General features: G+C 34.7%; 1 protein-coding gene across 6 annotated transcripts in view; it reads right to left on the reverse strand.

The window, feature by feature from the left end:
• NIPBL (NIPBL, cohesin loading factor) overlaps positions 1-25,410 on the reverse strand; it is a 161,522-nt gene that overhangs the window by 6,012 nt on the left and 130,100 nt on the right. For all 6 annotated transcript variants that reach the window (XM_027634345.1, XM_027634340.1, XM_027634341.1 and 3 more), the window contains 25 exons: positions 25,221-25,301; positions 24,030-24,130; positions 22,718-22,856; positions 22,424-22,506; positions 21,312-21,444; positions 20,304-20,447; positions 18,358-18,447; positions 17,896-18,110; positions 17,691-17,793; positions 16,876-16,974; positions 16,628-16,774; positions 15,411-15,545; positions 14,300-14,398; positions 12,740-12,793; positions 11,474-11,582; positions 10,758-10,894; positions 9,090-9,230; positions 8,724-8,817; positions 8,462-8,616; positions 8,114-8,204; positions 4,264-4,437; positions 3,527-3,717; positions 2,705-2,812; positions 1,226-1,426; positions 679-825 (listed from right to left, as the gene is read on the reverse strand). In XM_027634345.1, the coding sequence (XP_027490146.1) occupies positions 679-825; positions 1,226-1,426; positions 2,705-2,812; positions 3,527-3,717; positions 4,264-4,437; positions 8,114-8,204; positions 8,462-8,616; positions 8,724-8,817; positions 9,090-9,230; positions 10,758-10,894; positions 11,474-11,582; positions 12,740-12,793; positions 14,300-14,398; positions 15,411-15,545; positions 16,628-16,774; positions 16,876-16,974; positions 17,691-17,793; positions 17,896-18,110; positions 18,358-18,447; positions 20,304-20,447; positions 21,312-21,444; positions 22,424-22,506; positions 22,718-22,856; positions 24,030-24,130; positions 25,221-25,301 (3,171 nt within the window). The remainder of the gene's footprint in view (positions 1-678; positions 826-1,225; positions 1,427-2,704; positions 2,813-3,526; positions 3,718-4,263; positions 4,438-8,113; positions 8,205-8,461; positions 8,617-8,723; positions 8,818-9,089; positions 9,231-10,757; positions 10,895-11,473; positions 11,583-12,739; positions 12,794-14,299; positions 14,399-15,410; positions 15,546-16,627; positions 16,775-16,875; positions 16,975-17,690; positions 17,794-17,895; positions 18,111-18,357; positions 18,448-20,303; positions 20,448-21,311; positions 21,445-22,423; positions 22,507-22,717; positions 22,857-24,029; positions 24,131-25,220; positions 25,302-25,410) is intronic.

Here is a 25,410-nt window from a genome sequence, read left to right on the forward strand (position 1 = left end):
CTAGTAGATTAAAAATCAACTTCAGTAGGGTAAGAGTTCAAAGCAATGTACTTTCCAGGCACTGTATGTTCAGGCATCAACTCTGACCTGTACTTATTAGTTGGATTGGACATTCTAGAAAGAGGTTTGATTCCTGACAGTTTGCACCTTCTACTGTTAAAAATTGTTCAGGAAAGAAAGACACTGAAATCTTTAAGAAGCGGGGACTTTTTAATTACAGGGTTGTGTATTGCCATAACAACAGATACTTATCATGATTCAGGTTCTTATGTGCTGCCTTAAGAAATATTGCCCACCCCTCTCTTGTAATAAACTATGTATTTCAAGTCTCTCAGGTAACAAGAATGCAACTGCCACTTGATAACAAAATAAATCGTCAACTGGATTTTATTATTAAAATTATACAACCAACCACAATAAACTAGTATCCATGATTATTCATGTACTTCCAATTAATTGCTATTCAGCCATATTGGGAAACTATATAGCATTGATCTCAAAATTCACCATTCTTTTTTATTAACATAAGCAGCAATGTAAGTAAAGTTTTGAACTAGTGTCTACTGGTTACATACAAAGCAATGCTACTGGTCCACACCATAATAATGGTATACTGAAAAATATAGCATGTTATAGAGCAGCTTATGTTGCCACCATAATAAATATAAATGCATATACCTCTTTAAATGACTGTAGTAGGTTGCTACCAGAAACTGACAGTGTAATGTCTATATGATGCATTATAAACAGCGGTTCCTCCTGTGTTTGGTAAGGAAAACAGGCTAGATTGTCGGCTATGTACAAAAGCATATTCACCTCTGTTTTCTGCAAGTTAAACAAAAAAATTACATAAATACACATACAAATATCATACACTTATCCTGTGTTCCTAACAGTACAGAACAAAAAAATTATCAGAATTTTTACTCTATATACCCACCCAAACCCACACTACACAAAATATATATACATGCAAAATTTAGTCATACTCAAAGACACACTATTTCTGATCAGTCCAAACTGAGTATAAAAAGGTACAGAGCTATGTAAAAGTAACAAATGCATTCTATTATATAGATAAATACCTTATATTACAAAGCAAAAAAAGTACATTAGGGAAATAGCTGTCAATAATTATGTCACAAAAATACATTGTAAAAGGAGAATTTAAGCTTGTAATGCTGCATTTTATCTTCTTTTTAAGTGAAAGAAATGTGGGACTTACTGCAGTATCATCAAAGAGGTTGAGTAAAGAAATGAGAAAGGCTCGTCTGTGTTGACGGTTCCCTCGGATCATGGAGTACAGGTGTGAGCATAATGCACTGGATGACTCATCATGTCTAAAACCTCTTACAGGATCTTTTGGGCAGGTATTAATTGCCTGTTGTACCTGGTAAGACATCTTCATACCAGCCACTGCTTTCATCTGAAATGGAAATATATTTTTTTTTATTCAAACCATTGCTTCCAAAGCACTACAACTTACTCTTTTTAAAGGGATGCTCATCTTAAGTTTAAATTTAAAACACGTACTGAGGCAATATTACCTTTTGAGTTGAAAACTTGTGTCAGAGATCAGAATTTCTTGTGAACTGCTTTGACTGTAAATTCTGCTAGAAACATACAGCTAATCTGTCTACCCACTACATCCAGGTAATTCAATTTAAACGATTTTCAAGAACACTGAAATGTGTTCATACATGAACAGAATATTTTACCAAATGTACATGCTTGGTATCATTTGTAGTGAAACCAACTGAATCCATATGAGTGCAATAGGACTAACGAACAGAAAATGAGGTTTGTTTGGTTTTTCTTTTCATATATCCTATAATTTCCAGTTGATTTTACTTAATGCAAGGGTCCTGCTCCAGCTTCAGAACAAACTGAATCTCTAGTTAGGCTGCATATTCAATTCTCTTCATACTCTGCTGCTGCTCAGAGAAGTTGTCTCTGCATCTATACATTGTGTTAAATCCCAGCTACCTAACATACCAAATTCGATCTGCTACGCTTCATCTAATGGATTAGGTATCTGTTTGGGTGCCACCAGCATGCTCCCATTGCAGCAGAATACAAGCACACATTAAAAGTCCTACAGTGCAGTACACACATTGAACCTAGACTGGGATTTTCTAAAATAAGGAGAGTGCTGCAGCTTAATTTCAGACCTTAAGCAGAACAACTGGCACTATGCCACAACTCCACATGTCCTCACTTAGCTCTCAGGTTTTCCTTTCAGCAAGATTCACCGGATTTAAACAGCTTCCTATGCTCCTCCTGCTTAGATTACAATTTATAAAGCCTTGGTGCCTTGTACATTCTAATACCCATACACTAAGGACTTAATCAACTGCTACACGATGTTCTCCCTAGTCCATTGATACAGGAAAACCACTGCTAAAGATTATGAAACACTTGTCCTTCCCTCTTATCAAGTACTACTCAGTGTGGAAAATAGTACTGTGAATTATAAATTAAAGGAAATTTTGTACTAGAAGAGACACTTCAAATTATTTTCTCCTGTTTCTCAGAACAGAAATATCCAAACAGGGGAAACAGTTAAGATCATCTTTACAACTGCTTAGTTATTGTTTATCTGTGACTTTATATACTCTTTTTTCTGTAGTTAAGGCATACTCAGATGTTAAACCACTAAAGAATATAACAGTATTCTGTAATATGTTAAATTAGAATTACTTACGTGAATGAACCCAGCATATTTTTTGTCTATTTCCACCAACTGTTGGTCAGCTTTATTTCGCATGGAGGGCTCTGGATCTGTGCCCATAGCAATTAAGTACGGTACACACTTGAAAAACAAATTAAATGATTATTCAGAGGTATTGTACCTTCTTTTTGTTTTTTGTTCTTTGTTTCTACTGCAGAAACTAGAATAGGAAGCTCCATGCAACTTACCACCTAACTACTTTTTGCAAGTTAATAGTACAATATACTGTGAGACACTAGCATTCTAAAGAAGTTATGAGTACTTCTCTTTTTGTCAAACTCTAAAGTCAATTTAGCATACAGACAATTTCATTTAAAAAAATCCCCAAACACCACTTACGACATGTGCAGTGGCTGCAGTATCAAAAATTAATTACAAAACCATGGTATAAGCAAAGAATAATGGAAATGATGACTGAAGTTCTAACACTGACTGTGCAGTTCCATAGTGTTTGGAGCATATAGGGATTCAGGTGGAAGCAAGCTGACACAGGATGAAGTGTAAACCTTGAATTCATAATAGAAATACGCTTCAGTGTATATTTCTACATGCTCTTTAGGAACTGCCTGGGTTTTTACATCATAATCCAAAAGTAGACGATACAGATAATGTGGAATCTCACTGGATAAACAACATAAAGGAGATTTCAAAATATGCTTTCTGTAAAAGCCTCTTGCTACAATAAGAAATTATTGTAACTTAACTAGAAGAAAAAACCTGGAAATTTACGTAGTAAGGGTGAAAGCCTCTTAAAACATGCATAACAAGAAGTCTCAGCACAAAAGCTTATCATACCTGAACAGGATGGATGAGGCCCTGGTTTAACGTCAGTGCAATGACATTTAGAGCAAAGTGGCGTACACTGGACTGGTTATGAAAGAAAGCCTCAAGGACCTGTTTGAGATATAGCTGCATGATGGAACTACTCATCCCTGAGGAAATATCACCCATTTCTTTCAGGTCTTCCTGTTTTGCTACTTTTTTCCCTGTGAAAAGGACAAAAGCAACAGCATACTCACCATGGTATAATCACTTGTTTTGCCTTACTTGATGTATGCTGATTTTTAAGTTTCACAATAAATACACACATTTCAGCTGTCTTAAAATGATGGCATGAAACAGAGAACAGTCTGATGTCTAAATATATATAAAAAAACTACAGAGAAACTATTTTAATTCAAGTCTTATTCCTTAATAAAGGCTTTTAATTTAAAAATAAAGTTGTACTTTCTATTTTTTATCTGCAAATTAAACTTAGAGGGTTTTTTGATAAAAATTATTACTACTATCATTATAGCAACTACGCATTCTGGACTCCTTCCAGCATTTATACTGGAAGTATAAATTTATTATATCTTGAAAGTAAATAATACACCTATTATGCAAAAACCTCTTTTTAAATACTTATAAAATACTTTGGGTACATACTACAGATCTGATTACAATTTTGACTCAGTGCAGACACATAGTAATTGTATGCAACAAAGTCAAGTTTTGCATGCCTCGTTAGCACAGAAGAACTCGGCACTTACAGTCTCTGTCTGCCTGCTGCATACGTGTATCCTCCTCCTGCAAGTAGGTCTGGAGGTTTTTTAATACCTGGATTTTTAAGTTTACTGAACAGTTCTTATCTGAAAGAATGCTGTTGTACAGAGTCTTCACTTCCTGTTCAAACATTAAACTTGGGTGCTGGATAAACGCAAATCCTAAGGGTGGAAAAAAGAGGAAATAGTTCTCATTATTATTATCTAGAAATTGTATTTCTGCATTTTAAGTCCTTCAATAGAGAGGTATGAAATTTATGTCCTCCCAACAGCATAGTTTTTTCTAGTCCAAACAGTATTGCATTTCCATATAGACACCATCTATAGCTCATAAGAAGTTCTGATAGCCATGACAGTTCTATTAACCATGACTCTGTTTGAGGGATAAAATGGGATGTTGACTCAGGGTGGCTGCACTAAAAATTATACAGGTCTGGATCCAGGTCCAGTATAGTGGCTGCATCTCAATGACTAGGAGCTCTAACAAGAACAAAAAAGGGATATTACTAAAAATTAACTGTTATTTTTCTAATACTTTTGGAGATAAACATTCTTCTGAAACTGTACAGTGTTACTTATATGGAGGCAGAGAAGAAGTGTGAAAATTGATGAATATCATGAATATTTAACATCATAATAGAACAAAAAAATCAGCTGTGAACACAGTAACATTTATGGTTTATTCATGTATCTATTAAGGTCTTTTCTTGAAAACTATCTGAAGTGTGAAACAAGGCTGCGTTCTCGCTCCTACCCTATTCACAGTCTTCTTCAGCATGATGTTCCAAAGGGCCTCAGCAGACCTCGAGGATCAGGACGGTATCTACATTTGATATCGTACTGATGGAAGCCTTTTCAGTCTAAGGCGACTGAAGGTCCACACCAAGACCTTAAACCATCTTGTCCGGGAGCTGCTTTATGCTGATGACGCCGCCCTTGTTGCCCACACAGAAGCAGCTCTGCAGCGTTTAACATCCTGCTTTGCAGACGCTGCTGAACTCTTTGGGCTGGAAGTCAGCTTAAAGAAGACAGAGGTCCTCCATCAACCTGCACCTCAGGAAGTCCCCTATCATCCCCACATCACCATTGGCCAATCAGAGCTCAAATCAGTCCAGCAGTTTAATTACCTAGGGAGCCTCATCTCCTCGAATGGTAAGATTGATGGGGAGATAGACAACAGGTTAGCAAAGGCATACAGTGCTTTTGGAAAACTCCATAAAAGAGTTTGGCAAAATAAACACTTGAAGAAAAGCATCAAGATCAGTGTTTACAGAGCCATTGTGTTGTCTACTCTCCTATATGGATCTGAATCATGGGTTGTCTACCGCCACCACCTGCGTCTCCTAGAACGCTTCCATCAACGCTGCCTCCGTACAATCCTAAACATCCACTGGTCAGATTATGTGACCAATACATCTGTTCTAGAACAAGCAGTAGTCACAAGTATTGAGGCCATGTTGCTGAGAACACAGCTGCGTTGGGTAGGACACGTCTCAAGGATGAAGGACCACTGCCTCCCTAAGATCTTGCTTTATGGTGAACTTGCCACCGGCTGCCGCACGAGAGCCCTGAAGAAAAGATACAAGGACTCCCTGAAACAACATCTCAGCCTTGGCCATATTGATCAACATAACTGGTCTACTCTGGCCTCAAATCGGGAGGTCTGGAGACACACCATCTATAACGCTGCTGATGCCTTTGAGAACACACGCAGGATCACTCTCGAGGAAAAAAGGCAACGCAGAAAGAACCGTGCCTTGCAGAATACACCATCTAAGGAGTCTTTCTGTTGTGCTTTCTGCAATCGGATATGTCTGACACGTATTGGCCTCATAAGCCACCAGTGTGCCTGTAACAAATGTGGATAGAGCCTTCCCAAATCTTCGTTCGCGAAGCCCAGCCATGATGACTATACAAGTGCATATTGGTGTTTGTAACTTGACCACGTCCAACGTCCAACCCATTTTTAAGGTTAATTTTAAAAATGAAAAGCACATGGATGTATGTGTAACAACCCACATAACATTTTTCTTCATTCACTTTAAGGCATCTAAACCACCAGTGTTCTCAGGGAAATTTGTATTTTTACATCCCTGGTCAACTGGGGAAGAAATCTTACTTGGCATAGCTGTCATAGGAGATGAAGAAAGGCACTTGTCATGTTTTTTTAAGGACTGACTTCACATCTCAAGAGATGCCATCACATCATTATTCTTCATGCTTTTGTTTTCACTCTATTAACAGTCTTTAGAGTAAGCACTGAACTTGACTAATACATTAACTGTTAGGTACTTACAAGTTTAGCTAAATTTACTAACAAAAGTTTATATCCTAAACTTGCTTTGTAAATACACATCTGGAAAAGAAGCATAACCAACCATAATTATTAAGTTTAGGGTTAAGCTTAACTCTTCAACAGCAGCAGCACATCTCAAAGCAAAGGCTAAAACTGTTGAACGTCCTTACTGAAATGACATGCTGACAGGAAAGTACACACTCTTCATGTGACACCTTTCACCATGTACTGATGTTGAATTAGCCTGCTAGTCCTTTTCACTTTATTGCTGCTCACAAACATTGAATGACTTTGACAACTTTGCTCAACTAGCAGCATATAGGATGAAAATTTACACTGTTTACATACATCCAACAGCTACCCTCAGAATGGAATCAGTGCTCAGATGAAATCGATATATTACTGAAAAAAGTAAGGTTTAATTAAAATAAAGACCTAAAGCAGAGAAAAAAAAATCTGACGAATGACTACGGACAGCCATCCCTATTTTAACCCCTTGCCTAAAACCCATCACAATTCAGTCTATAATTTAGAAACATTTTTGGCAAATGCAGAATATTCCAAATCCATGAACAAAGTAATCAAGCTTATCGTTAAGGAATATAGTTCCTACCCCACAGGCATTATTCTGTAGAGTATAAATAAGTTGGACTGGACTACAGTTGTGTTGCATACATTGATGGAATGCTTGGAAAAACTCCAAGTGTTCCATAGCACTGCTCCCACAACAGAGGCAACTCCAATGCCATTGATCCTGCTCAGCTGTCTGAAATGGTTTCTCACAGAACATGAAATGAAGATTCAGTCTTGGTCCTTATCCTCAAAGCCCTAAGCTGAATTGAAGCAGAATATCTAAAAAGTCCCCTAAATAGCAACATAAAGAGGCAAACATCTTGTCCACAGTTGAATCATACAATGGAAGCTCACATGGGAGACAACTTACTTTAGATCAAGCAATAACCCTGAATTGAACCTTCCCAGAAACCAAGGCCTATCTGCCCAAATAAGATTCTCTCAGATGTAGACAGAGGAGTAGAAAATGAACATGATATGAATCAGACAGTGGCAGTTCATTCACTACTGAAATCACTGAAATGCCATGCTAATCTCACAAAGGCCACTCAGCCAGAATAAACTGCCAGGGTTCCCTTGACTCCTGCACAGTGTCTGCTCCTACACTTAGAATATTCAAAGTTTTTCTGGCACTTTTTTACCTTGTGGACTGAAAAAACAAGGTTTGGAGTTACAATATACTTGCTTTTGGAGAAAAAAATAACATCTTCATTACCTTGGAAATCTGCTGCACTTTACAACTTGGTCATACATCAAAAGACATTCACTGTCAAAAGCACCCAGTCTGATGCAGAATTATGCAACTAGCAACCTTTTGACAGGTTTTCTATGGCCAGTTCTTAAACCAAATATGCAGTAAATTTTGATTTTAAACAAACTCCCTTGTGACTAAAGAAATACAGGAATTCCTACTGATACACATAGATTTTTACTGGAGCAAAAATAATAAAAAATATTAGTATTTCTTACCAAGGCCAATAATGGCTTTTGTCTGTACTTCTTCATCTGAATGCTTCGTAAAATACATCAGCAGTTCAAGTACTTTATCCTTAATGTTAACCTGAGCAAATTAAAACAAAAAAAATAGCTATTTGAAGATGAAACTGATGTTTTTAATCTCTTACAAAAGCATAAATATCAAAAAGAAAAAGAAGACATACGATCTTACTGCATAGCCTTTGCAAAACCACAAAAAGCTATACCATATGCATTACAGAAAAATACATAACTCTGAGGAACTAAGAGTAGTGTGCTTTCAACTTAAAGTGGAGCATTCAATGTATCTAAGACATGGAGAGTAAATAAAAGTTATTTTACCTTACTGTTGCCCTTAAAATCTTCCTGATCAAAATCAAAATGCCGACACAGTGCTCCAACAGTGAAAAGTGACCTAAGGAGTGCTGGTTTATTGGCAGTTAGTATTGTACTGTTGGGGTCTTCTTGGTGTTGATTTTTTAATTTAGAAAGTGCACCTGCAGTAAGACAAAAGTTTTTATCACAGTGTTTAATTGTGGTGTATCACTGAGACAAGACTTGTAGCCAAAACTGAAAAGTGACAACTACTTGTGATTTTACTTACCATAGTATCTATTAAAACAGGCCCACACAAATTTATAGTTCTGGGTGACCTTGTTCACAACAGCCCCAAGACAGCTCACACAGTGCTGAACAACCTAGAAGCAAGGAAGAACAAATGAATTGTATATTTAGAAGTTAAACTTGAGATTTTTGTGAAGTTATGCAGCAAAAAGCTATGCTGAACTAAAACTAATAATCTAACAGATATAATGTTTTGTCCATCTCCTGGACTGCTCGAACTTATTAAAAAATAACAACATCACGTACAAACTCTGGTAAACCAAGTACACTGACTTTTATGGCGTTGTCTTTAAACCAAACTCCACATGAAATGGAATCAACAGAATAGTAGCAATTAAAAGCTTACTGTCATGCCATATTTGATGATGAGTTTCATGAGGTCTTCCTCAATAGTGGCAAGAAAGGTCTCACTTGGGTGCTCCATTAGTGGCACTACAAGTTCTAAGATTTTTGCAACATTGCAGATCACCATGAAATCATTCTGGGTCTGAAACAACAGCATATACAGTGTTTAACATTTCTGGTCATGTTACCTATAAGCTAAGTATTACTAATATGCATGGATAGTTAAAAATCCCAAATATTTAAGATATTTTGTAAACATCTGAAACAATATTTATATATTTACATCTGCTATTAAATTGTGTATTACTATGAAATCTAGTTCTGTTTACTACAGAAGTTCTGGGAAAAAAAGGACTGGATGAGCAGAATTACAAATCTCATCAGACCTGAAAAACTTTTGGTCTCTTAATTTTCTGGAGTCCTACAAGAAATTCAGGAACTCTTCCAGACACAAGTAAACTAGAGAATGCACAACATCTGGAAACAGGTACCAGCATCAAAATGAAGTTGTGTTATGACTTAATGTGTCTTAAAGAAAAAGTGATAATGTGTACAAGTGTAGAAGTTAAAATAAAAACTATTACTGGATTGCATTATCATGATTGCAAATGTATTTTAAGTATGGAACCTATGGAAACCTATGGAAAATATTTATCTATATTTATCTATTACAGAGACATCCTGAAATGGTCTTTTGACAAATCAAGCTCACTAATCAGGATAGAATAAATCCCAAATACTACTGTCAAGCTATTTGACCTATTCAAGCTGTCAGTGGTAATTCTATGACTCATCTCAACCTGTGTAAGTATAAAACAGATGCAACCCACTAAACAAGCTGCAGCAGGTAAATAATCAGATTACTCTTTCCTATACTGTTTGTTCAGAAGTAGCTCTAACAGTCTGTTGAAAATGTGCCCAGAGAACACACCAGGGTTGCACCTGGAAAATGCCAGGCTGTATTTCCAATCTAAGCTGGTAATAATTACTCTTCAAGGCTGCCCTGGGCAGCTGACCTAATGAAAGACATTGCTGCCACCCACTCATGCTCCTCCTTGAGCCATGGCTGCCTCACCCTGCCCTGCTCCTTCTATCAGATCAGGGGTGTCAGATATAAAGGGCAGAAATCACTGCAGGGTTTCAGAGACCAGAGTTGGGGAGGGTTTCTGTATGAGAGTTCTCTACAATGTCTTACAGAGGAATACAAGAGCACTAGACCTACAGAAGTGAGAGATGAAGTCTGGAAGAGGATGGATCAAGACATTTTCCTTCTCATATATTTGCTATATACTAGATCACTCTATCTTATGCAATGTTATCCTTAGTCTTAAGACTCATATGTTAAATATTAACTACTGTTAAAACTGTGACTATAAACCAAAACAATTTTATGAAATTATTTTATAACAGGAGAAAAACCGGGAAAGAGGCAGCACAGGTTTCAGTTTCACTGGGCTGTAAAATGTGGAGGTAGAAGATGAGGAAGAACATCTTAGAAGCTACAGAGATCTTCAAAAGGGCCTAGTAACTTTCAAAGCTATGATACCCACAAAGTAAACCCACAATTTTAAATTTTCTTTTCCTACTTTCAATTGCCACAAGTATATAAGACAGCTGTTTTCATGCTCAATTATCTACGGAAAAAGAAAGACTGATTTTCTCTACTTACACTACATTTAGTGGTCAGGTACGGCTGCATCGTCATGGCATGTTTGACCATCAGCTGGGGCCTTATTTTACTGAATAAGAACAAAGTGGTTATGCAAGCAACCAATCGACCAGAATTCACACCTTTGTTGTCAGAATCTGCAAAAGATCACAAAATACAAAAATGATATAAAGTCCAAGTACTGTTTAAGCAATGAAAAACATATGGCCTAAGCATTGTTCGAATATTTTTTTCATTGCATCTCTTTCAAGATCAAATCAGAATATTCTTACCAGAGATGAGAGCACAATGTGTTAACATTTGTATGTGACCAAAAATACTTGAAAAAAGAAGCAAAGATGCTTCAAAGACATCACTAGTTTTTAAACTCCTTACTGTACACAGAAGACTAGCCCAGTCAATGAGTCCTATTACAACTGTAGAACATACTAATGCAAATAAAACTTGCCACATTTGTTTTGATTTTAGTGATCTGAAAGCCTGAAAAAGTTATTTTAAAAGTAGTTCTGTTATTGTGGTTAGCTAGTGAAAATTAGGGAAGCCTTATTATTATACGGTGCTCAAAAGTTCATAATGAACTTAGTAGCAATAATTCATTACAATCAGCTTTGTAACAGGAACTCTGTAACAGTAACCTTTTGCAACAGCGGCTTCAACAACTGTTACAGTATCATATAAAATACAAAGGACTTTAGCTGAGTTTTATATTTTATTACCTGATAAAGATTCTTCATATTTAAGAATGTGCTCAACCAAATTGTCAACGAGTTGAGTACAGGCTTTCTTCACAGGTTTATATGAGGCATCCTCTTCCGACTTCAACAGCTGTAGCAGATGAAACAGAAAATGGTTTAGTATTAATGCTGCATTTATTTGCACAGGACACATGTTGGTTTTATAACAATTACTACAGATACACAAGGATTTTAGACTACAAAAGTATTTCATTCTCCATAAAGCTTACAAGTTGAAGAAAAAATTATGTGAATTTAAAAAACAAACCAAAATCAAAGATAAGTAAAGAAAAACTAACTGCAATAAGAATCCATAGAAGTTCTACTATTTTTTGAATTGAGATGAAAGGTGACCTTACGCTTAATGGAATAATGCAGAAATTAACAGGAGTTAGAAATAAAGAGTAGAAATAAAGAGCTTATAGAAATAAAGAGTAAATTCAAAACAAATGTTTTTGACACTAAGCTAAAATATCAAATGAGGATCTAACAGTTTTATCAAAACTGTTTAGCCTTCTTTCATATGACTTCGGGTACTGTCCATGAAAATCCTTTTAATATCTAAGAAGCACTGAGATCATACTGTAGCCTTTTCTTTACCGAAGAGGCTCTAAATGAAGAGGCTCTGATTTACTTGGTTATCTATTTTCACGACACTCCAGGCTAGGATAAACTCAAAAGTGTTTTTTTGCTTGAAAATTAACCAGAGTATACAAGATGTAGAGAATGACAACACAGGTTAAGAGATATAAAAAAAGCAGTGCTTAGAAATTTCTGTATTAGATATAAATGAAATATAAAGCAGAAGTAACTTTTCCTATAAAGATTAATTGCTTCCTTAAACTGTGTAGCAAATACACTGCATGTGAAAATATTCTTATTTACCATTTAAAAAAAAAATCTACATTACACTAGATGCCTCGTTTCAGAATTAAGTATCTTAGCTGTGGACAACATGTTTATGTCACTCATTATCAAAGAGATGATGAAATTAAAAACAAACAAAATCCCTCCAAAACTAAGAAGTGAAGTATTTTTAAAAGAGATGATCTGCAAAGACAGAAACTAATGTCAGAGATAAAGAAAACTGCACCAATGGAGACAGAATTGGTCAGATATTTAAAGGGTAGGAACTGAATTTGACTACTGTAAAGGATTGCTCTTGGAGTCCCATTTCTATGTGTTTAGTACCAAAAGAAATGTTAAAATTCTAACAATTATACCATACATTCAAAATTCATTACTTACATTTTGAAGAAGCTGTTCAAACCAATCATACCCTGTATCTCTACAAGCTGCAACCTAGAAGTATTTTTGAGAATAAACTGGTTAATAAAGAAGGTATCTGAGGAAAAATTACTTCAATACAGATGTCATCTCGAAAGACCAGTAAACATGCATAGATGTATTTTCATACGCATTCAGAATAATGGAGATAAGAAACTGTCATCTGCATTTGAAAAACAGTTCTTACCATTTAAGTGACTCCAGAATTGATATTTCATACAATATAATGCCTACACATTTTACTGGAGACTGCTGGCTCTAATGCAAAACAAATTTTTGTTTTGTAGAACATTTTGCACAGATTTAAGCACAAATACAAGCCTGACACATGGAAAACAAGAAGGCATGTACATCACAGAATGTCTTGAGTTGGAAGGGACCTACAAGGATCATTGAGTCCTACTCCTGCCCCTGCACAGGACACCCCAACAATTCAACCATGTGCCTGAGAGAGTTGTCCAAACGCTTCTTGAACTCTGTCAGGCTTGGTGCTGTGACCACTTCCCTGGGGAGCATGTTCCAGTGCCCAGCTACCCTCTGGGTGAAGAACCTCTTTTCTAATATCCAACCCAAACCTCCCCTGACATAACTCTGGGCCATTCCCTCAGGTTCTGTCACTGGTCACCAGAGAAAAGTATATATATGTATATATACATATATACACAAACACACACATAGACCCATATATATATATAGATATAGATATGTATTTTTATATAAACAAGCCAAGCCTTCACTGGTATCATACACCAAAAACAGCATACAGGTGCTTCAAACTAGAACTGGCAGGAGAACTGAGAATTTAGCTGAAGTCAAATTGACTGACTTCTCAGACTGGAAAAATGCACACTAGACTATAATTTTGTAAAAATACTGCTAAGTAGAATGAATTTTAAACCTATAATTGTAAGTAATGAAGTGAGTGCTTTTATTTGATATTTACATATTTGTATAATTGATACTAAAACACCTTTTCAGCACAGTGGCTTTATACAGTGGCTTAATTTCAGAGACATTTATTTTGGAGCCCTTTAATTTGTTGCTCCTAAAAAGTAAGATATGATTATGCAGACACTAGTTTATCCTGAGCAAGAACATGACTCTGTATTTATTAAAACACCTTATTAACCTTTTACTAACCTATCAACCCAACTGATACGTTATCAATTGTTTGAGGAAAATTTTCTTTTATGAGATAACTTAGTTAGGCTTAACTATATGCTCCTTCTAGCAATTCCTGCAGAATGTTAAATATATTAGAAAGTGGTTGTGTTTTAAATGAACAAGTACTTTATGCAATCTGAATATAGTGTGGTCACAGTTATCATTGCCAGCAGATTAAGTGAGCATTTAAAGTTTCCTACAGCCTGTTCAATCAGATGAATAATATTCGCATACATTTCATGCCAGGAGATAAAAAGAAAACCATCTGATAAATTATTCCAAAAAATACAGATAATACTTCAAAGATACTAAAAACATAGTTGAATTTCACACACAGTTTAAATTTGTTTAACGTACCACATCAGTGATGTTTAGTATTTTCCTTGTCATTGCTTCTTTGTCATGGTGTGGAGTTGGAGTAAACCAGAGCTTCTGGAATGTCTCATTTACTAATTTCTGCAGGAAAAGAAAATATTAGCATAAATAAATAAACTTAAATCATGACACCAGTATTATTTCTAATAGATCCATACAACAGATTTGTTGATGTTCCATGCCATTTCATAAGAAACTATGCAACCTAAGTGAGACTGTTGAAGGAAATGTTATCTGAGACAGATCTGGACCTGCTATTACAGGAGTTATACTGACTTCTATGCAAACTTCAGCAAAATGAATCAGTGGAAACTGATGCTACAGAAAATGGAGTTACCATCTTCCTGCACTAATGTGCATTCCTCAGGAAAACACACTACTATATTCCACGTCAACATTTTTGAATGGAGGACAAAATAGAATAGAATGAAAATGAACAAAATGATTCCAAAATGATTCTTATTCATGGAAATGTAAAAAATGCATGGAAGATAATGCCCTATTTTTTCTGATATTGTTAGAAAGCTAAAGGGAAGAATGAGAGAAAGGCCATCCTCCCTTCCCAGAGGCACCTTGGATCTAGATGTTCATCTGCTTGTTGTCCTCTCAGAAAGCCATTAATGTACCTCAAGTGGTAAAAATATCTGCTGCCAGCTTCAAAGTTGCAGATTTCAAATCCTACTGAAAGCTTGATACAAAATCACTACAAGTGTGTTTCTAATTACCCCAAAAAATTTAAGATTATTTTGCCAAATTAAACAAATCAAACAGGCTTATGATTTAACACATTATCTTAGGTTTGTGTCCCTCTGTATATACATTGCACAAAGTGTAGAGTGTAAGTACATAAGTAACGTTTTACGGGGAATATGATTGATTCATCGAACATTCAGAATTAATATGAAATTAGCAGGGGCTAATACTTTATAATGTTATATGCAAGATATACTAAAATATCTGCTCTCAAAAATTCCTAAAAGTCATAAATATTACAAAGGAGCAATGTAATTCTTTTCCGATTTTTTTTTTGGTCAAAATATGGAACCACTAAAATAACGATAATTAAAATTCTGAAGGATATGTTTCATTCTACCTTAATGCCTTCTTCATCATTGACTCTCCGAATCATTTTCACACACATTTCTGTAATTTTGGGGAACGTTGGTTGTTCAATGCAGATATCCCTAAGTATCTTTATGACTCTTTTTCTGACACTGATACCAGTATCCTGTGAAGAGAAAAGAATTACACTCTTGAAAACAAATCAGAAACATTAATTTATGTATTATACAAATTAATACTTGAAGATCACCCAATCTGACTTGCAAAATTTATTTAGAAAAGGCAACTAAAATATTCTGGAGTGCACTTATACAAAAGCCCAGTATAACTTGTTCTAAAGGTTCTGTCTGAGTTCCCAGAATCTTGAAACACTTCCTCTATTTATACCCTCCCATCTAAGAGCTCCTGACGTTGCAGATGCATAACTCCTTTTCTTAATTCAAGAGCTTACAAGTCAGATATGATGATGCTTTATCTACTCTATTGGAATACACAAGACTCCTTACAGATCTGGATGGTAACACTTTAAGCCTTTGGATAAAGCTTATGGATAAGACACATGCAAGCAGTCTTTTCCATTTTACTAGGCTTCATCTAAGGAGACGGAGGAAGATTTTCACTTCATTTCACCTTATTCAAGATCTGTTGAATCTGAATATCAGGTTTCTGAATATCCGCTTTCTGCAGTGTAGTACGCACATGACCTACTTAGCTCCAAAACACTTCACAAACTTCTTCTATTATCTAACTGTAGCAAATGAGTACTACTTGACTAAAAACCTGACATGGATGCTAAGACCTAGTGTTATCCTACAGTTAAATTAACATTGTGTTTTATCTGAACATCTAGGGAAAAATCAGCACTTTTTTGGTACAAAAACTCTAATAAGCATTTCAAACCACTAAAAAGAGCATAGAAAAGCTGCCTTCAATGACCCATATTTCAGACTTCAGAAATGTAGCAAAATTCCTCATTTCACCTAATTTGAGCCTTAGTAATGGAATCAAAAGGAATATATCCCTGGTTCTGATGGAGTACAACTTTCTGTATATGTTTACCTTCCGACATAACAAAGCCTCTCTGAAAACAAGTGATGCAATTTACAAGGTTTTTTTTAAAGCATGATGCTCACCATTCAAGCAATAAGATATAATAATATCATTCCAGCTTATTAAACACATGAGCTCAGTTAACAGCAAGTTTTCCAACACCACTTATTTTATCATAAATACCACAGGTCACCGTACCAATATCCTTTCAATCAGCATGTCATAATACTGCTCAGCAAGCTGAGGGCGACAAAGCACAAATCGGCCCAGCAGCTCCACAGCTGCTTCTCGTACACTGGTGGAGTTATCCATGAGCCGCCCATGAACTCCTCGCTGCATATCCAGCTGAAAAAAACAAACGAAACAAGAATTCGAAATAAGAAAATAAGAAGACTTATTTTGTGACAGAAAAACATATGCCATATGATGGATATTTCCTTTTTTACCCTGGCTAGAATACTGGGGTCTACAGCAACAACTTCAGATAAACACTTCATGGCTTTTGTTCGGACTGCAATTGCATTTTCACCAAGTACACGCAGAATCTAGAAGGAAAACAAAAACAAAGATTCAGTTTTTTGAGGAAGGTAGTGAGCATTGGTTAACAACAAAAATGCACCAGAATAACAACTACATAAAGATAGTAGTAACTAAAACCTGAATTTATTTTTTCAGAGAGTAAAATGGTGCATGCTAGTGTTGTTTTATGGCACTGAAAACTAAACATGGATATTTACTAGGATTTGCTCTTCTCTAAGATGGGTCATAAGTTTCTTAATTTCAAATTCTACTTTGCTTTTCTCCCAGAAAAAGCAAAGAAATGACACTTGTCAAACAGTAACTTCCAAAGTGACAGCAACACACAGATGCAAGCAACTGGCCAATCTGGCTTGTATTTGAAAATCAAATTACACTCAATGTAATGAATTAATCTTATCAAATAAGCATGCATCTTACAGAAGCAGTGAAAACTATTTCATCACTTTGTAACGATCCTTTCAGTGTGTACATATAATGATTGTGCCATGCACATACATGGGCAAATAAAATAATGGTGTACATTACGACATACAAAACGAATGCCAGAAAAAGAAACATAATCACTTATGACACCAATATAGACTATGACAGTACATGGTGTTATTGTGGCCTGTTAAACACCTCTGCTCAACAATAAACTGATATATCACATTACTGAAAAAGTGTTTGGAATCAGAAGCCAACTGTATTTTACTGTATGACGACTTCCAGCACAATTTACCTGGGTCAAATAAATATCGAAGCTCTGGGCAAACGGCCTCATAGAGGCCAAGTAGCGAACAATCAAACATGCATCCTCATAGTCCACAGTATCAGAATTCATCCTGCAACAAATTCCAAGTGTTAATTAGGACACGTTGATACAAAAAATTATTTAAAACATCAAATCCATGGCTAATAAACGAGTAAGTGGTACTAAAACATACTTTAATGTACTGAATTGAGATGGAGCAGTTTTAATGATGCTGCGAAGAAACTTTTTGCGACTTTCTGCTCTATGCATGATTTGTCCTGTGGTCTCAACATCTTTTGCATGATGAGTTCCTTCAGATGAATCCTCATCTTTCTGAGATTTAATTGCTTTTTCTGTCTCCATAGTTGTATCACGGAACCACTGAGCTACATAAAACTTCCGTGAAAACTGTAGAAATACAGCAGGATGCATAGAAAACAAAACCAACAGATACAGAAAAAGAAAATTAACAGACTTAAAATGAGATTAAGGGAATCTAATGCATCAATATTATTTTAGAAAACACAATCAACAGTATATGTTAGGGTGACAATTTAATTGAAGTGCTAATACGTATAATCAAAAATAATTTTATTCAATACACATTATTGAAATTATTTTTATATATGCCTGACAACAGAAAGCTGAAATTTACCACTAATGATGCATCAATTTCTGTGTTCTCATCCAGATAGTCTAGCAAAGCTTTTTGCAGCTGTTGAATTTCATCTTCTCCTCCTGAAACCTGTTAGGAGTAGAAAGATAGTTATAAACCAGAATATTGCACAGTTGTACTTGTTATCTGAAAATCCGCATGTCCACGCATAACATACACTGAAGTCAGTTGTTTGCATAATTGCAGAACACCAATAATTTTTTAACCAATTAAAGTCTAAAAAATATTAAGAGCGGAATAAGACTGGTTTTAAAACACACTGACTGATTTGATTCATTTTGTTCTATGATCTTGTGTGAGGACCCTGTCACAGAGGAAAAAAGAAGGGCCAAACCCATAAACCACCTTTATTTCCTCAATAATATACTGAAACACATTGATCTTTGCAGTTGCTGAAGTTACAGCAGAGAAAGGTATTATTTTTCCCCCAAAATGAATGAATTCAAGAGTTCAAAGCATGTCTAAAATGCATATAATATTAGATAAACTAATGAAAAGCATGCACGACTGTTCAAATGAACTTGACAATCTGTGACAGATTTCTACAAAAAAATCTACTGTTCAAAAATGTCAAAACAGAACAGATTTCCCCCAAAAAACTAATTGTATGAATAAGGAGTCCAAACCACAGTACAGAGTGCAATATGCATTTATCAATCATTAAGGAATATCCTGGTAATGATAGAGCATAGAAGAAAATATCCAAGAGAGTCTAAGTACTCAATTTAGCAGGAATGAAAAATCTGTGGAGGTGTAAGTTCACTTCTGAATGGAAATAATATAAGTTTCTGATGACAACAGCTACCAACGGATGTTCTTATTTTCTTGCCATTTGAACAGCAAAGCAAAACTCAGCTGTCATGTACATATTGTTCTTCATAAATAACACAACACTCTGCTCTGATTGATAGTACCGTATCACACACACCTTCCACAATGCACAGATGGTATTGTCTACCATTACTGATGTTAAGTTTCCTGAGTAACTGAAAAAATGTTCCTAACATTCAATTGCCCACAGCAATGTTATTTTCTGCAGATGCCAATGCCTAGCAACTATGAGATCCTGTAAAAAGCCCAAAACAAATAGAAAAATTCAGGTATGTATCTTTCTAGAATATCTTTCAATAGTATTATAACTTCTGGAGATAAAGAAAGAGAAAAGGATTTTTCTGAAATACTTCCTCCCTAAGTCTAATGTAAAACTGTTAGAATTGCTGTCATCAGTGGAGAATTATAACCCCTTAGTAAATAGAAGTATAAATTACATAAACCCATGGACATACAGATTTGACAATATATGTTGTAGAATATTCTAAGTGACAAAAGTTACAGTAAGTATCAGCCTCATAAAGCAGTAGATGGCTTTTCATTTTGCAACTGAATGCCTGCAAAGTGCAGAAAAATAAATCTAACGGTCACTGTAAAGTACATGTAATATAGATCTGAAGTCTTTTCAGGTAACAGAAAGGGAAATGCTGAGAACAGTTGTTAGTAGTTCAGAAAGAAATGCATAACGTCCATAAGGAAAACACAAGTCCCCATTTTTAAAAGGACACATAGGACATGAGATTTTCTTATCATATGATGTACTGTTACCACTTTGCAATTGCGAATGCAGGCACATACATATTTTTAAGGTCTCCTAAGAAAGAACATAACTGCTGCTCCATTATTTTCTCTCTATTGCCAGAGGAAAACTGGCAAACTGATTACCCACTGTAACTAACCAATTCAAAGGATCACTACAGAGATGGTGCAAGGAAGACATGAGCTAACAAATGTGATACTAATAAATACAGTATATTTGATTCAGAAACTTGAACAGTGATTCTCCATAATGTCAATTTTTCAAAAATCTTTATAATTTTCATGTATTTGAATGGACAGATCTCAATCCAGCTGGCATAGGATGTCTCACACACCTGTTTGAGGATTCTGGCTATAGATCCTTGATCCATTTTGCTAGTGACTGCATCTTTCCTTAGTCTTGCAGCTACAGTTCCAAGATAGTCAAGTGATGCAACTCTTAATGCCATTTCTGTAGATTTGTTACTAAATTGGTGAACCTAAGAAAAGTAGAATAAACTATTAAATACAAATCTTTATTTATGCAACTGAAGTTCTTCTCACAAGAGATTGCTTTACCTTTTTAAAATTTTCACCTGACTTCCATGTTGCATAAAAGTATGTAGCTTACCATTACATTACAGATACATTAATCACTTTACATTAATGCCTCTTTATTGGGTCTCCCTCTCTCTCTCCAAATATGCCTCTTACTGTTTTTTTAAATATATATTTTCATTAAACAAAATGGACAACTAATACAGCGGATCATCTTCAATAGCAGAGATCTTTAGCATCATAATGCTATTTCTTCATTATTCACACAAATATAAAGTTACATTTTCCCAGACATAAAATATTTTCCAAGACACAGCTCAAATTACTGAGTTAATTACACTGTGGTACTGAAAAGCAACATTCTCATTCTGTGAAATGACATAAGCAAAAGCTGTAATTGTGAGAAAACAAACCACTTAGTTGTTTTCTGGTTCTATGATGAAGGAACAGTCTAGAGAAAATATTTAATATGAATAATTACAGCTATTAGTCTGACTTTACTCCAAATTATTATGTGCACTTATTAGATGTTATATAGGCATTTTTTTGTGTTGAAAATGTAATGGAATAGTGGAACTGTACTTCCATGAGGAACTGTATACATATGACTTTTAAGAACTTCCATATGAATGTTCCTCTAACCAAAATTTTATTATTTATGTGTTACATAGTAGTAAAGCACTCAAGAAAATCCTTATATGCTGCAGATGATCAGAAAGCATTCCTGTAGTAGTTTCAGCTGAAACAAAAAAGTCTTCATTGTAGTATAAAATAAATTCATACAGTTAAAAACAAGAATCCCTTACTAATAGTCTTCCTAATAAGCTAAGTAGCAACTCTGCAGCTGGCCATTCTGGTTTGTTGACTGTTGAAAGAAGATCTTGAATGAAGTTCTCAAACAGTGGCCTGTAATCTTCTTCCCCTTGTTTACTGCCGCACCTGTTTAAAATAAAATGCATTTTGTAACACAACTAGCAGAAAATTTGTTTTATTAATTTACAGAGAAATAGCTTAAACAGTTATCACTCCAAGTTGCATTGTATGTAAAGCAGCTACTTTGTGCTAACAGAATTTTGTTGCCAAGATTTTTTTTATTTTTAGCTTTGCAATAAAGTCTGCATTGACTTGGACAGACAAAGTCGGTAGAACTGTAAAGCTTAAGGTGGAGTAGGATAGTGAAAGGTGATGTGTTTATACTCCTTAATCTTGGTTTGATTTATCTGATAGTGATAAGACATCTCAGTATTATGCTTCATAAAGGTTACAATCAGAATGTAAAAAAAAAAATAATTAAAAATCAAAAGTTAACACACCTGATAATTTTTGACTTATATGTGGCATCCCTAAGTTTAACAACATCAGAATCATGCAGAGAGATTGTCGATGGCTCATTAAATAGCTTTTTGGCTTTAAGAAATTGATACAATAAAAACCTAAAGATCTATTCTTTGAAATCCTTTCATTATTCAGGCATGGGTTTTTTTCCCTTTTGAGCTATTAACATTGCTAACTTCAGCTAAATGAAAGCAATGTTTAGGTTTTTTATATCTGATATCTATCTGATGATAGAATCTGATATCTATCTGATGATAGAATCAACATGGTTTCATGATTTATATATACCTACTCCACCTTCTTTTCCAGGCCTCATTTAAGGAATAGACCTCTAATAAAGGAATCCTACACGAACTATCAAGCATTCTTGAATGTATAAAGAATTCTACACTGCGCAGAATTCCTGTTCCACAAACATTTTTGACTAGACCGGAAACTCTTAAGCACCTATAAAGTATACCTTTATAAATAACACTAAGTATAGGTATTTATCACTGTGCAGTGGTCAGGTTTGTCTTGAAGTATGACTGACTTCATATGGAGCTGGTTTCATCAACATACTAAAGAATGCAAGAGTACTTACTTCTTAAGGAAAATAGAAAGGAAGTTTTGTGCTGTTCTCATGGCTGTTTCATAAGAGTTAGTAATAAGCACATCTTGATCCACCTAAAAATAACAAAATACATTTGTCTATTATAGCATACACAGAACTATGATTTCCAGATCAGCATTTCTCATGCATCAAAAAATTACAGCAGACATAAAATTACAATGTTTACTACAGCACTGTAATAAAATATTATAAAATGTTATATCTACATGCATAAGTCATTTCCGTAAACATACCCACAAAAAAGGCTTTTTAAAAATATCTTACTTTCTTGTTTGATTCCTCATCTGAATTAGAATCTTTTTCTGCAGATGGTAAGTGTACCACACACTGAATAAGTTGCAGCACTAGTGCTGTTACCATCTGAATATACATGGGCTCTCCATCAGTGTCACTGCTGTTTAACCTGTTAATAAGAAAAGAAAGCATTAATACCAAAAGTAAACAAAAAGGACAAAACACAACAAAAATTTTTGGCCTTAAATAGTATCCTTCAAAAATTATAACCACAGCTGGAAATCTGTATTCTAGATATTTATCTAGTTATTTGCTTCTTTCTTATGCAGTGCAACATTTGATCTAAAAAAACCCAGTATTGTTCTTAGGCAGAAGAGGTGAACTGAAACAGCACTAAGATGGGCTATCAGAGAATCTGTGAAGTTCATCAGCTGAAAAAGCTACCGGAATGTTTAATAAACCAAACACCTACATGCTAAAACACTTAATAATAAATTTATTATATATAATAATAATATAATAATAATATAATAATATATAATGCCATGTCCTCTTTCAACACAACAGAACAAAATACAACAAACCATTTCCATAATGATTTATTGTTTCTATAAGTTTTTAAAGTATGCAAAATATGCATGGCTTTTAAAGAAGAGAAAATAATGACCTGGATTGACTTTTACAAGTTACACCTACGGTAATCTGCAGTAGCATAGCAGACTACAAACTTGAGCATGCAAGAGCCTAAGTGTGTCTTAAGTTGGTAAGAAGACTATGAATACACTCCATGTTTCTCCCATGACATAACCTAAGAAATAGTATGATGTTTACTGCCCATACATATATCAACACCATCTACTGCTACCCTTAACAATATGAAGAGATGATAATCCCTGACACATGAAATGATATTGAAATGAAACTGATTCCTGTCCTGGGAAGAGTGTACTGAGTGTGTCCTCAAAGAAATTCAGCTAGAATTTTCCTATTAAGCTTTAGAAATGAAGAAATTATGTAACTCCATACAGACAGAACCAAAAAATTGTCCAACAGAAAAAACTCTGAGCATACACTGACATCACACTTGTTCACATTCTTAGCTGAGCAAAATAATGAGAGATTTCAATTATTTTTGTAGGTAGGCACTAATGTGATTGCGTAAAAAACAGTGATTATTATAAGACATTTGTCAAATAATTCCTCTTTTGAAATCTCTATCTGCAAAAAATGCAGCTTGTGGAGACACAGATTTTTAACATAGTTATTACTGAAGATTAAAATCCTACATCTATAAACTGTAAATGCTACAGTTTACAAGTTATTAATTTATGTCAGAAATTACCTGAAGTTTCTCAAACTCCTCTTGCTAGTCGGTAGTCTTGCAAGGGAAGTGAAAATTTCTTCTAGTATTAGTTGTCTGTGTTTTTCATACCGGGAGAACACCTATTTAATAGCAATAGTTACAAGATTATTAGAAAATTATATATTGATACATAAAATACCACTTGTTAAATGCATGGTTAAAAAAATATATGTAGAAACTTACACTCTAAATGAAAAATAAATCATAATTAATGCATACCTTATTTTAATGAGTTGATTTTCAATATTCAATTATTTATTTAATTATTTTTTTAATAAAATAGATAAAACCAATTTCAAATACAGATTTTCTTAAAAATGTTCAAATAACATAAATGTATAATAGGTCTTGAAAACAACTTCTGTTTTAAAAATTTCTGTCAGTGGTGTCATACGCTACAGGAAAGTCAAACAGCATAATACTAAGCTTTAGTACTTAATATTTCTTTCTCTCAATACAGAAAAAAACTGTGGTATACATGAACACATGTGGATTGTAGAGTACATCCGAAAGTTTTACTTTCTATCATAAGCTTTAATGTTTGTCTGATGTGACATGTTCTTTCAATTTACAGGGTCAGGACTGTTGTGTTTGTCTCTTTTGTTTGGGCAGAATACTGGAGTATATATCCCTTAGTAAGATGGAAAGTTCCCATTTAAACAAGCACCTGTGTTCCACTGCATTTTTCCTGAAATAATATCTACCTGTCCTGTGAATCTGTTACATATCCACCTCTTCTGAGGAAAAGAATTTATTCTATTACACAGAAATATCATACTAGTTCTACACCTTATTCCACTGCATAAGTACAAATTTTAATATAGGAAATAAGGAAAACCACATAGCTAAGATTTCTTAGGATAAAAAAAGGACAGGTAAGTCACTACATTATATATGTCATAATAAAGTTTTCACTTTAAGTGACAACCAAAATCAAGAAGCTCCTTGCTTAAGTAGGATATTTTTTCCCATAGAGGTCTCTGCAAAAAGGGACATCTCTGGTAGATATAATACTGTTTCTAAATTATGATATAAAACTGAAAAAACATGCAAGAATAAAATTAATTCTACACTTCAGTTCTCTAATGGAAAGAAAATATGGCCTATGTAAATGACCTAATAACTCTCAGAAGCACAGGAGCATGAAGGCACAAATTAAAAAATACTTACTGCAGTCACCAATTTGATGGCACATAACTGAAGTTCACTGACATTTTCTACAAAGAAGGGTGTTATTCCCATGGATGATACCTATCAATGCAAAGAAGTTACCGTAAGTGTATCTGACCAACAAACTGATATTATGCAGTTTCACAAGCAGCTTATTCATTCAGCAGGTTAAACATTCAACAAGATGCAT

This window comes from Corapipo altera, unplaced genomic scaffold, assembly GCF_003945725.1.
Source record: "Corapipo altera isolate COAL_440 unplaced genomic scaffold, ASM394572v1 61411, whole genome shotgun sequence".
Taxonomy (NCBI): Eukaryota; Metazoa; Chordata; class Aves; order Passeriformes; family Pipridae; genus Corapipo; species Corapipo altera.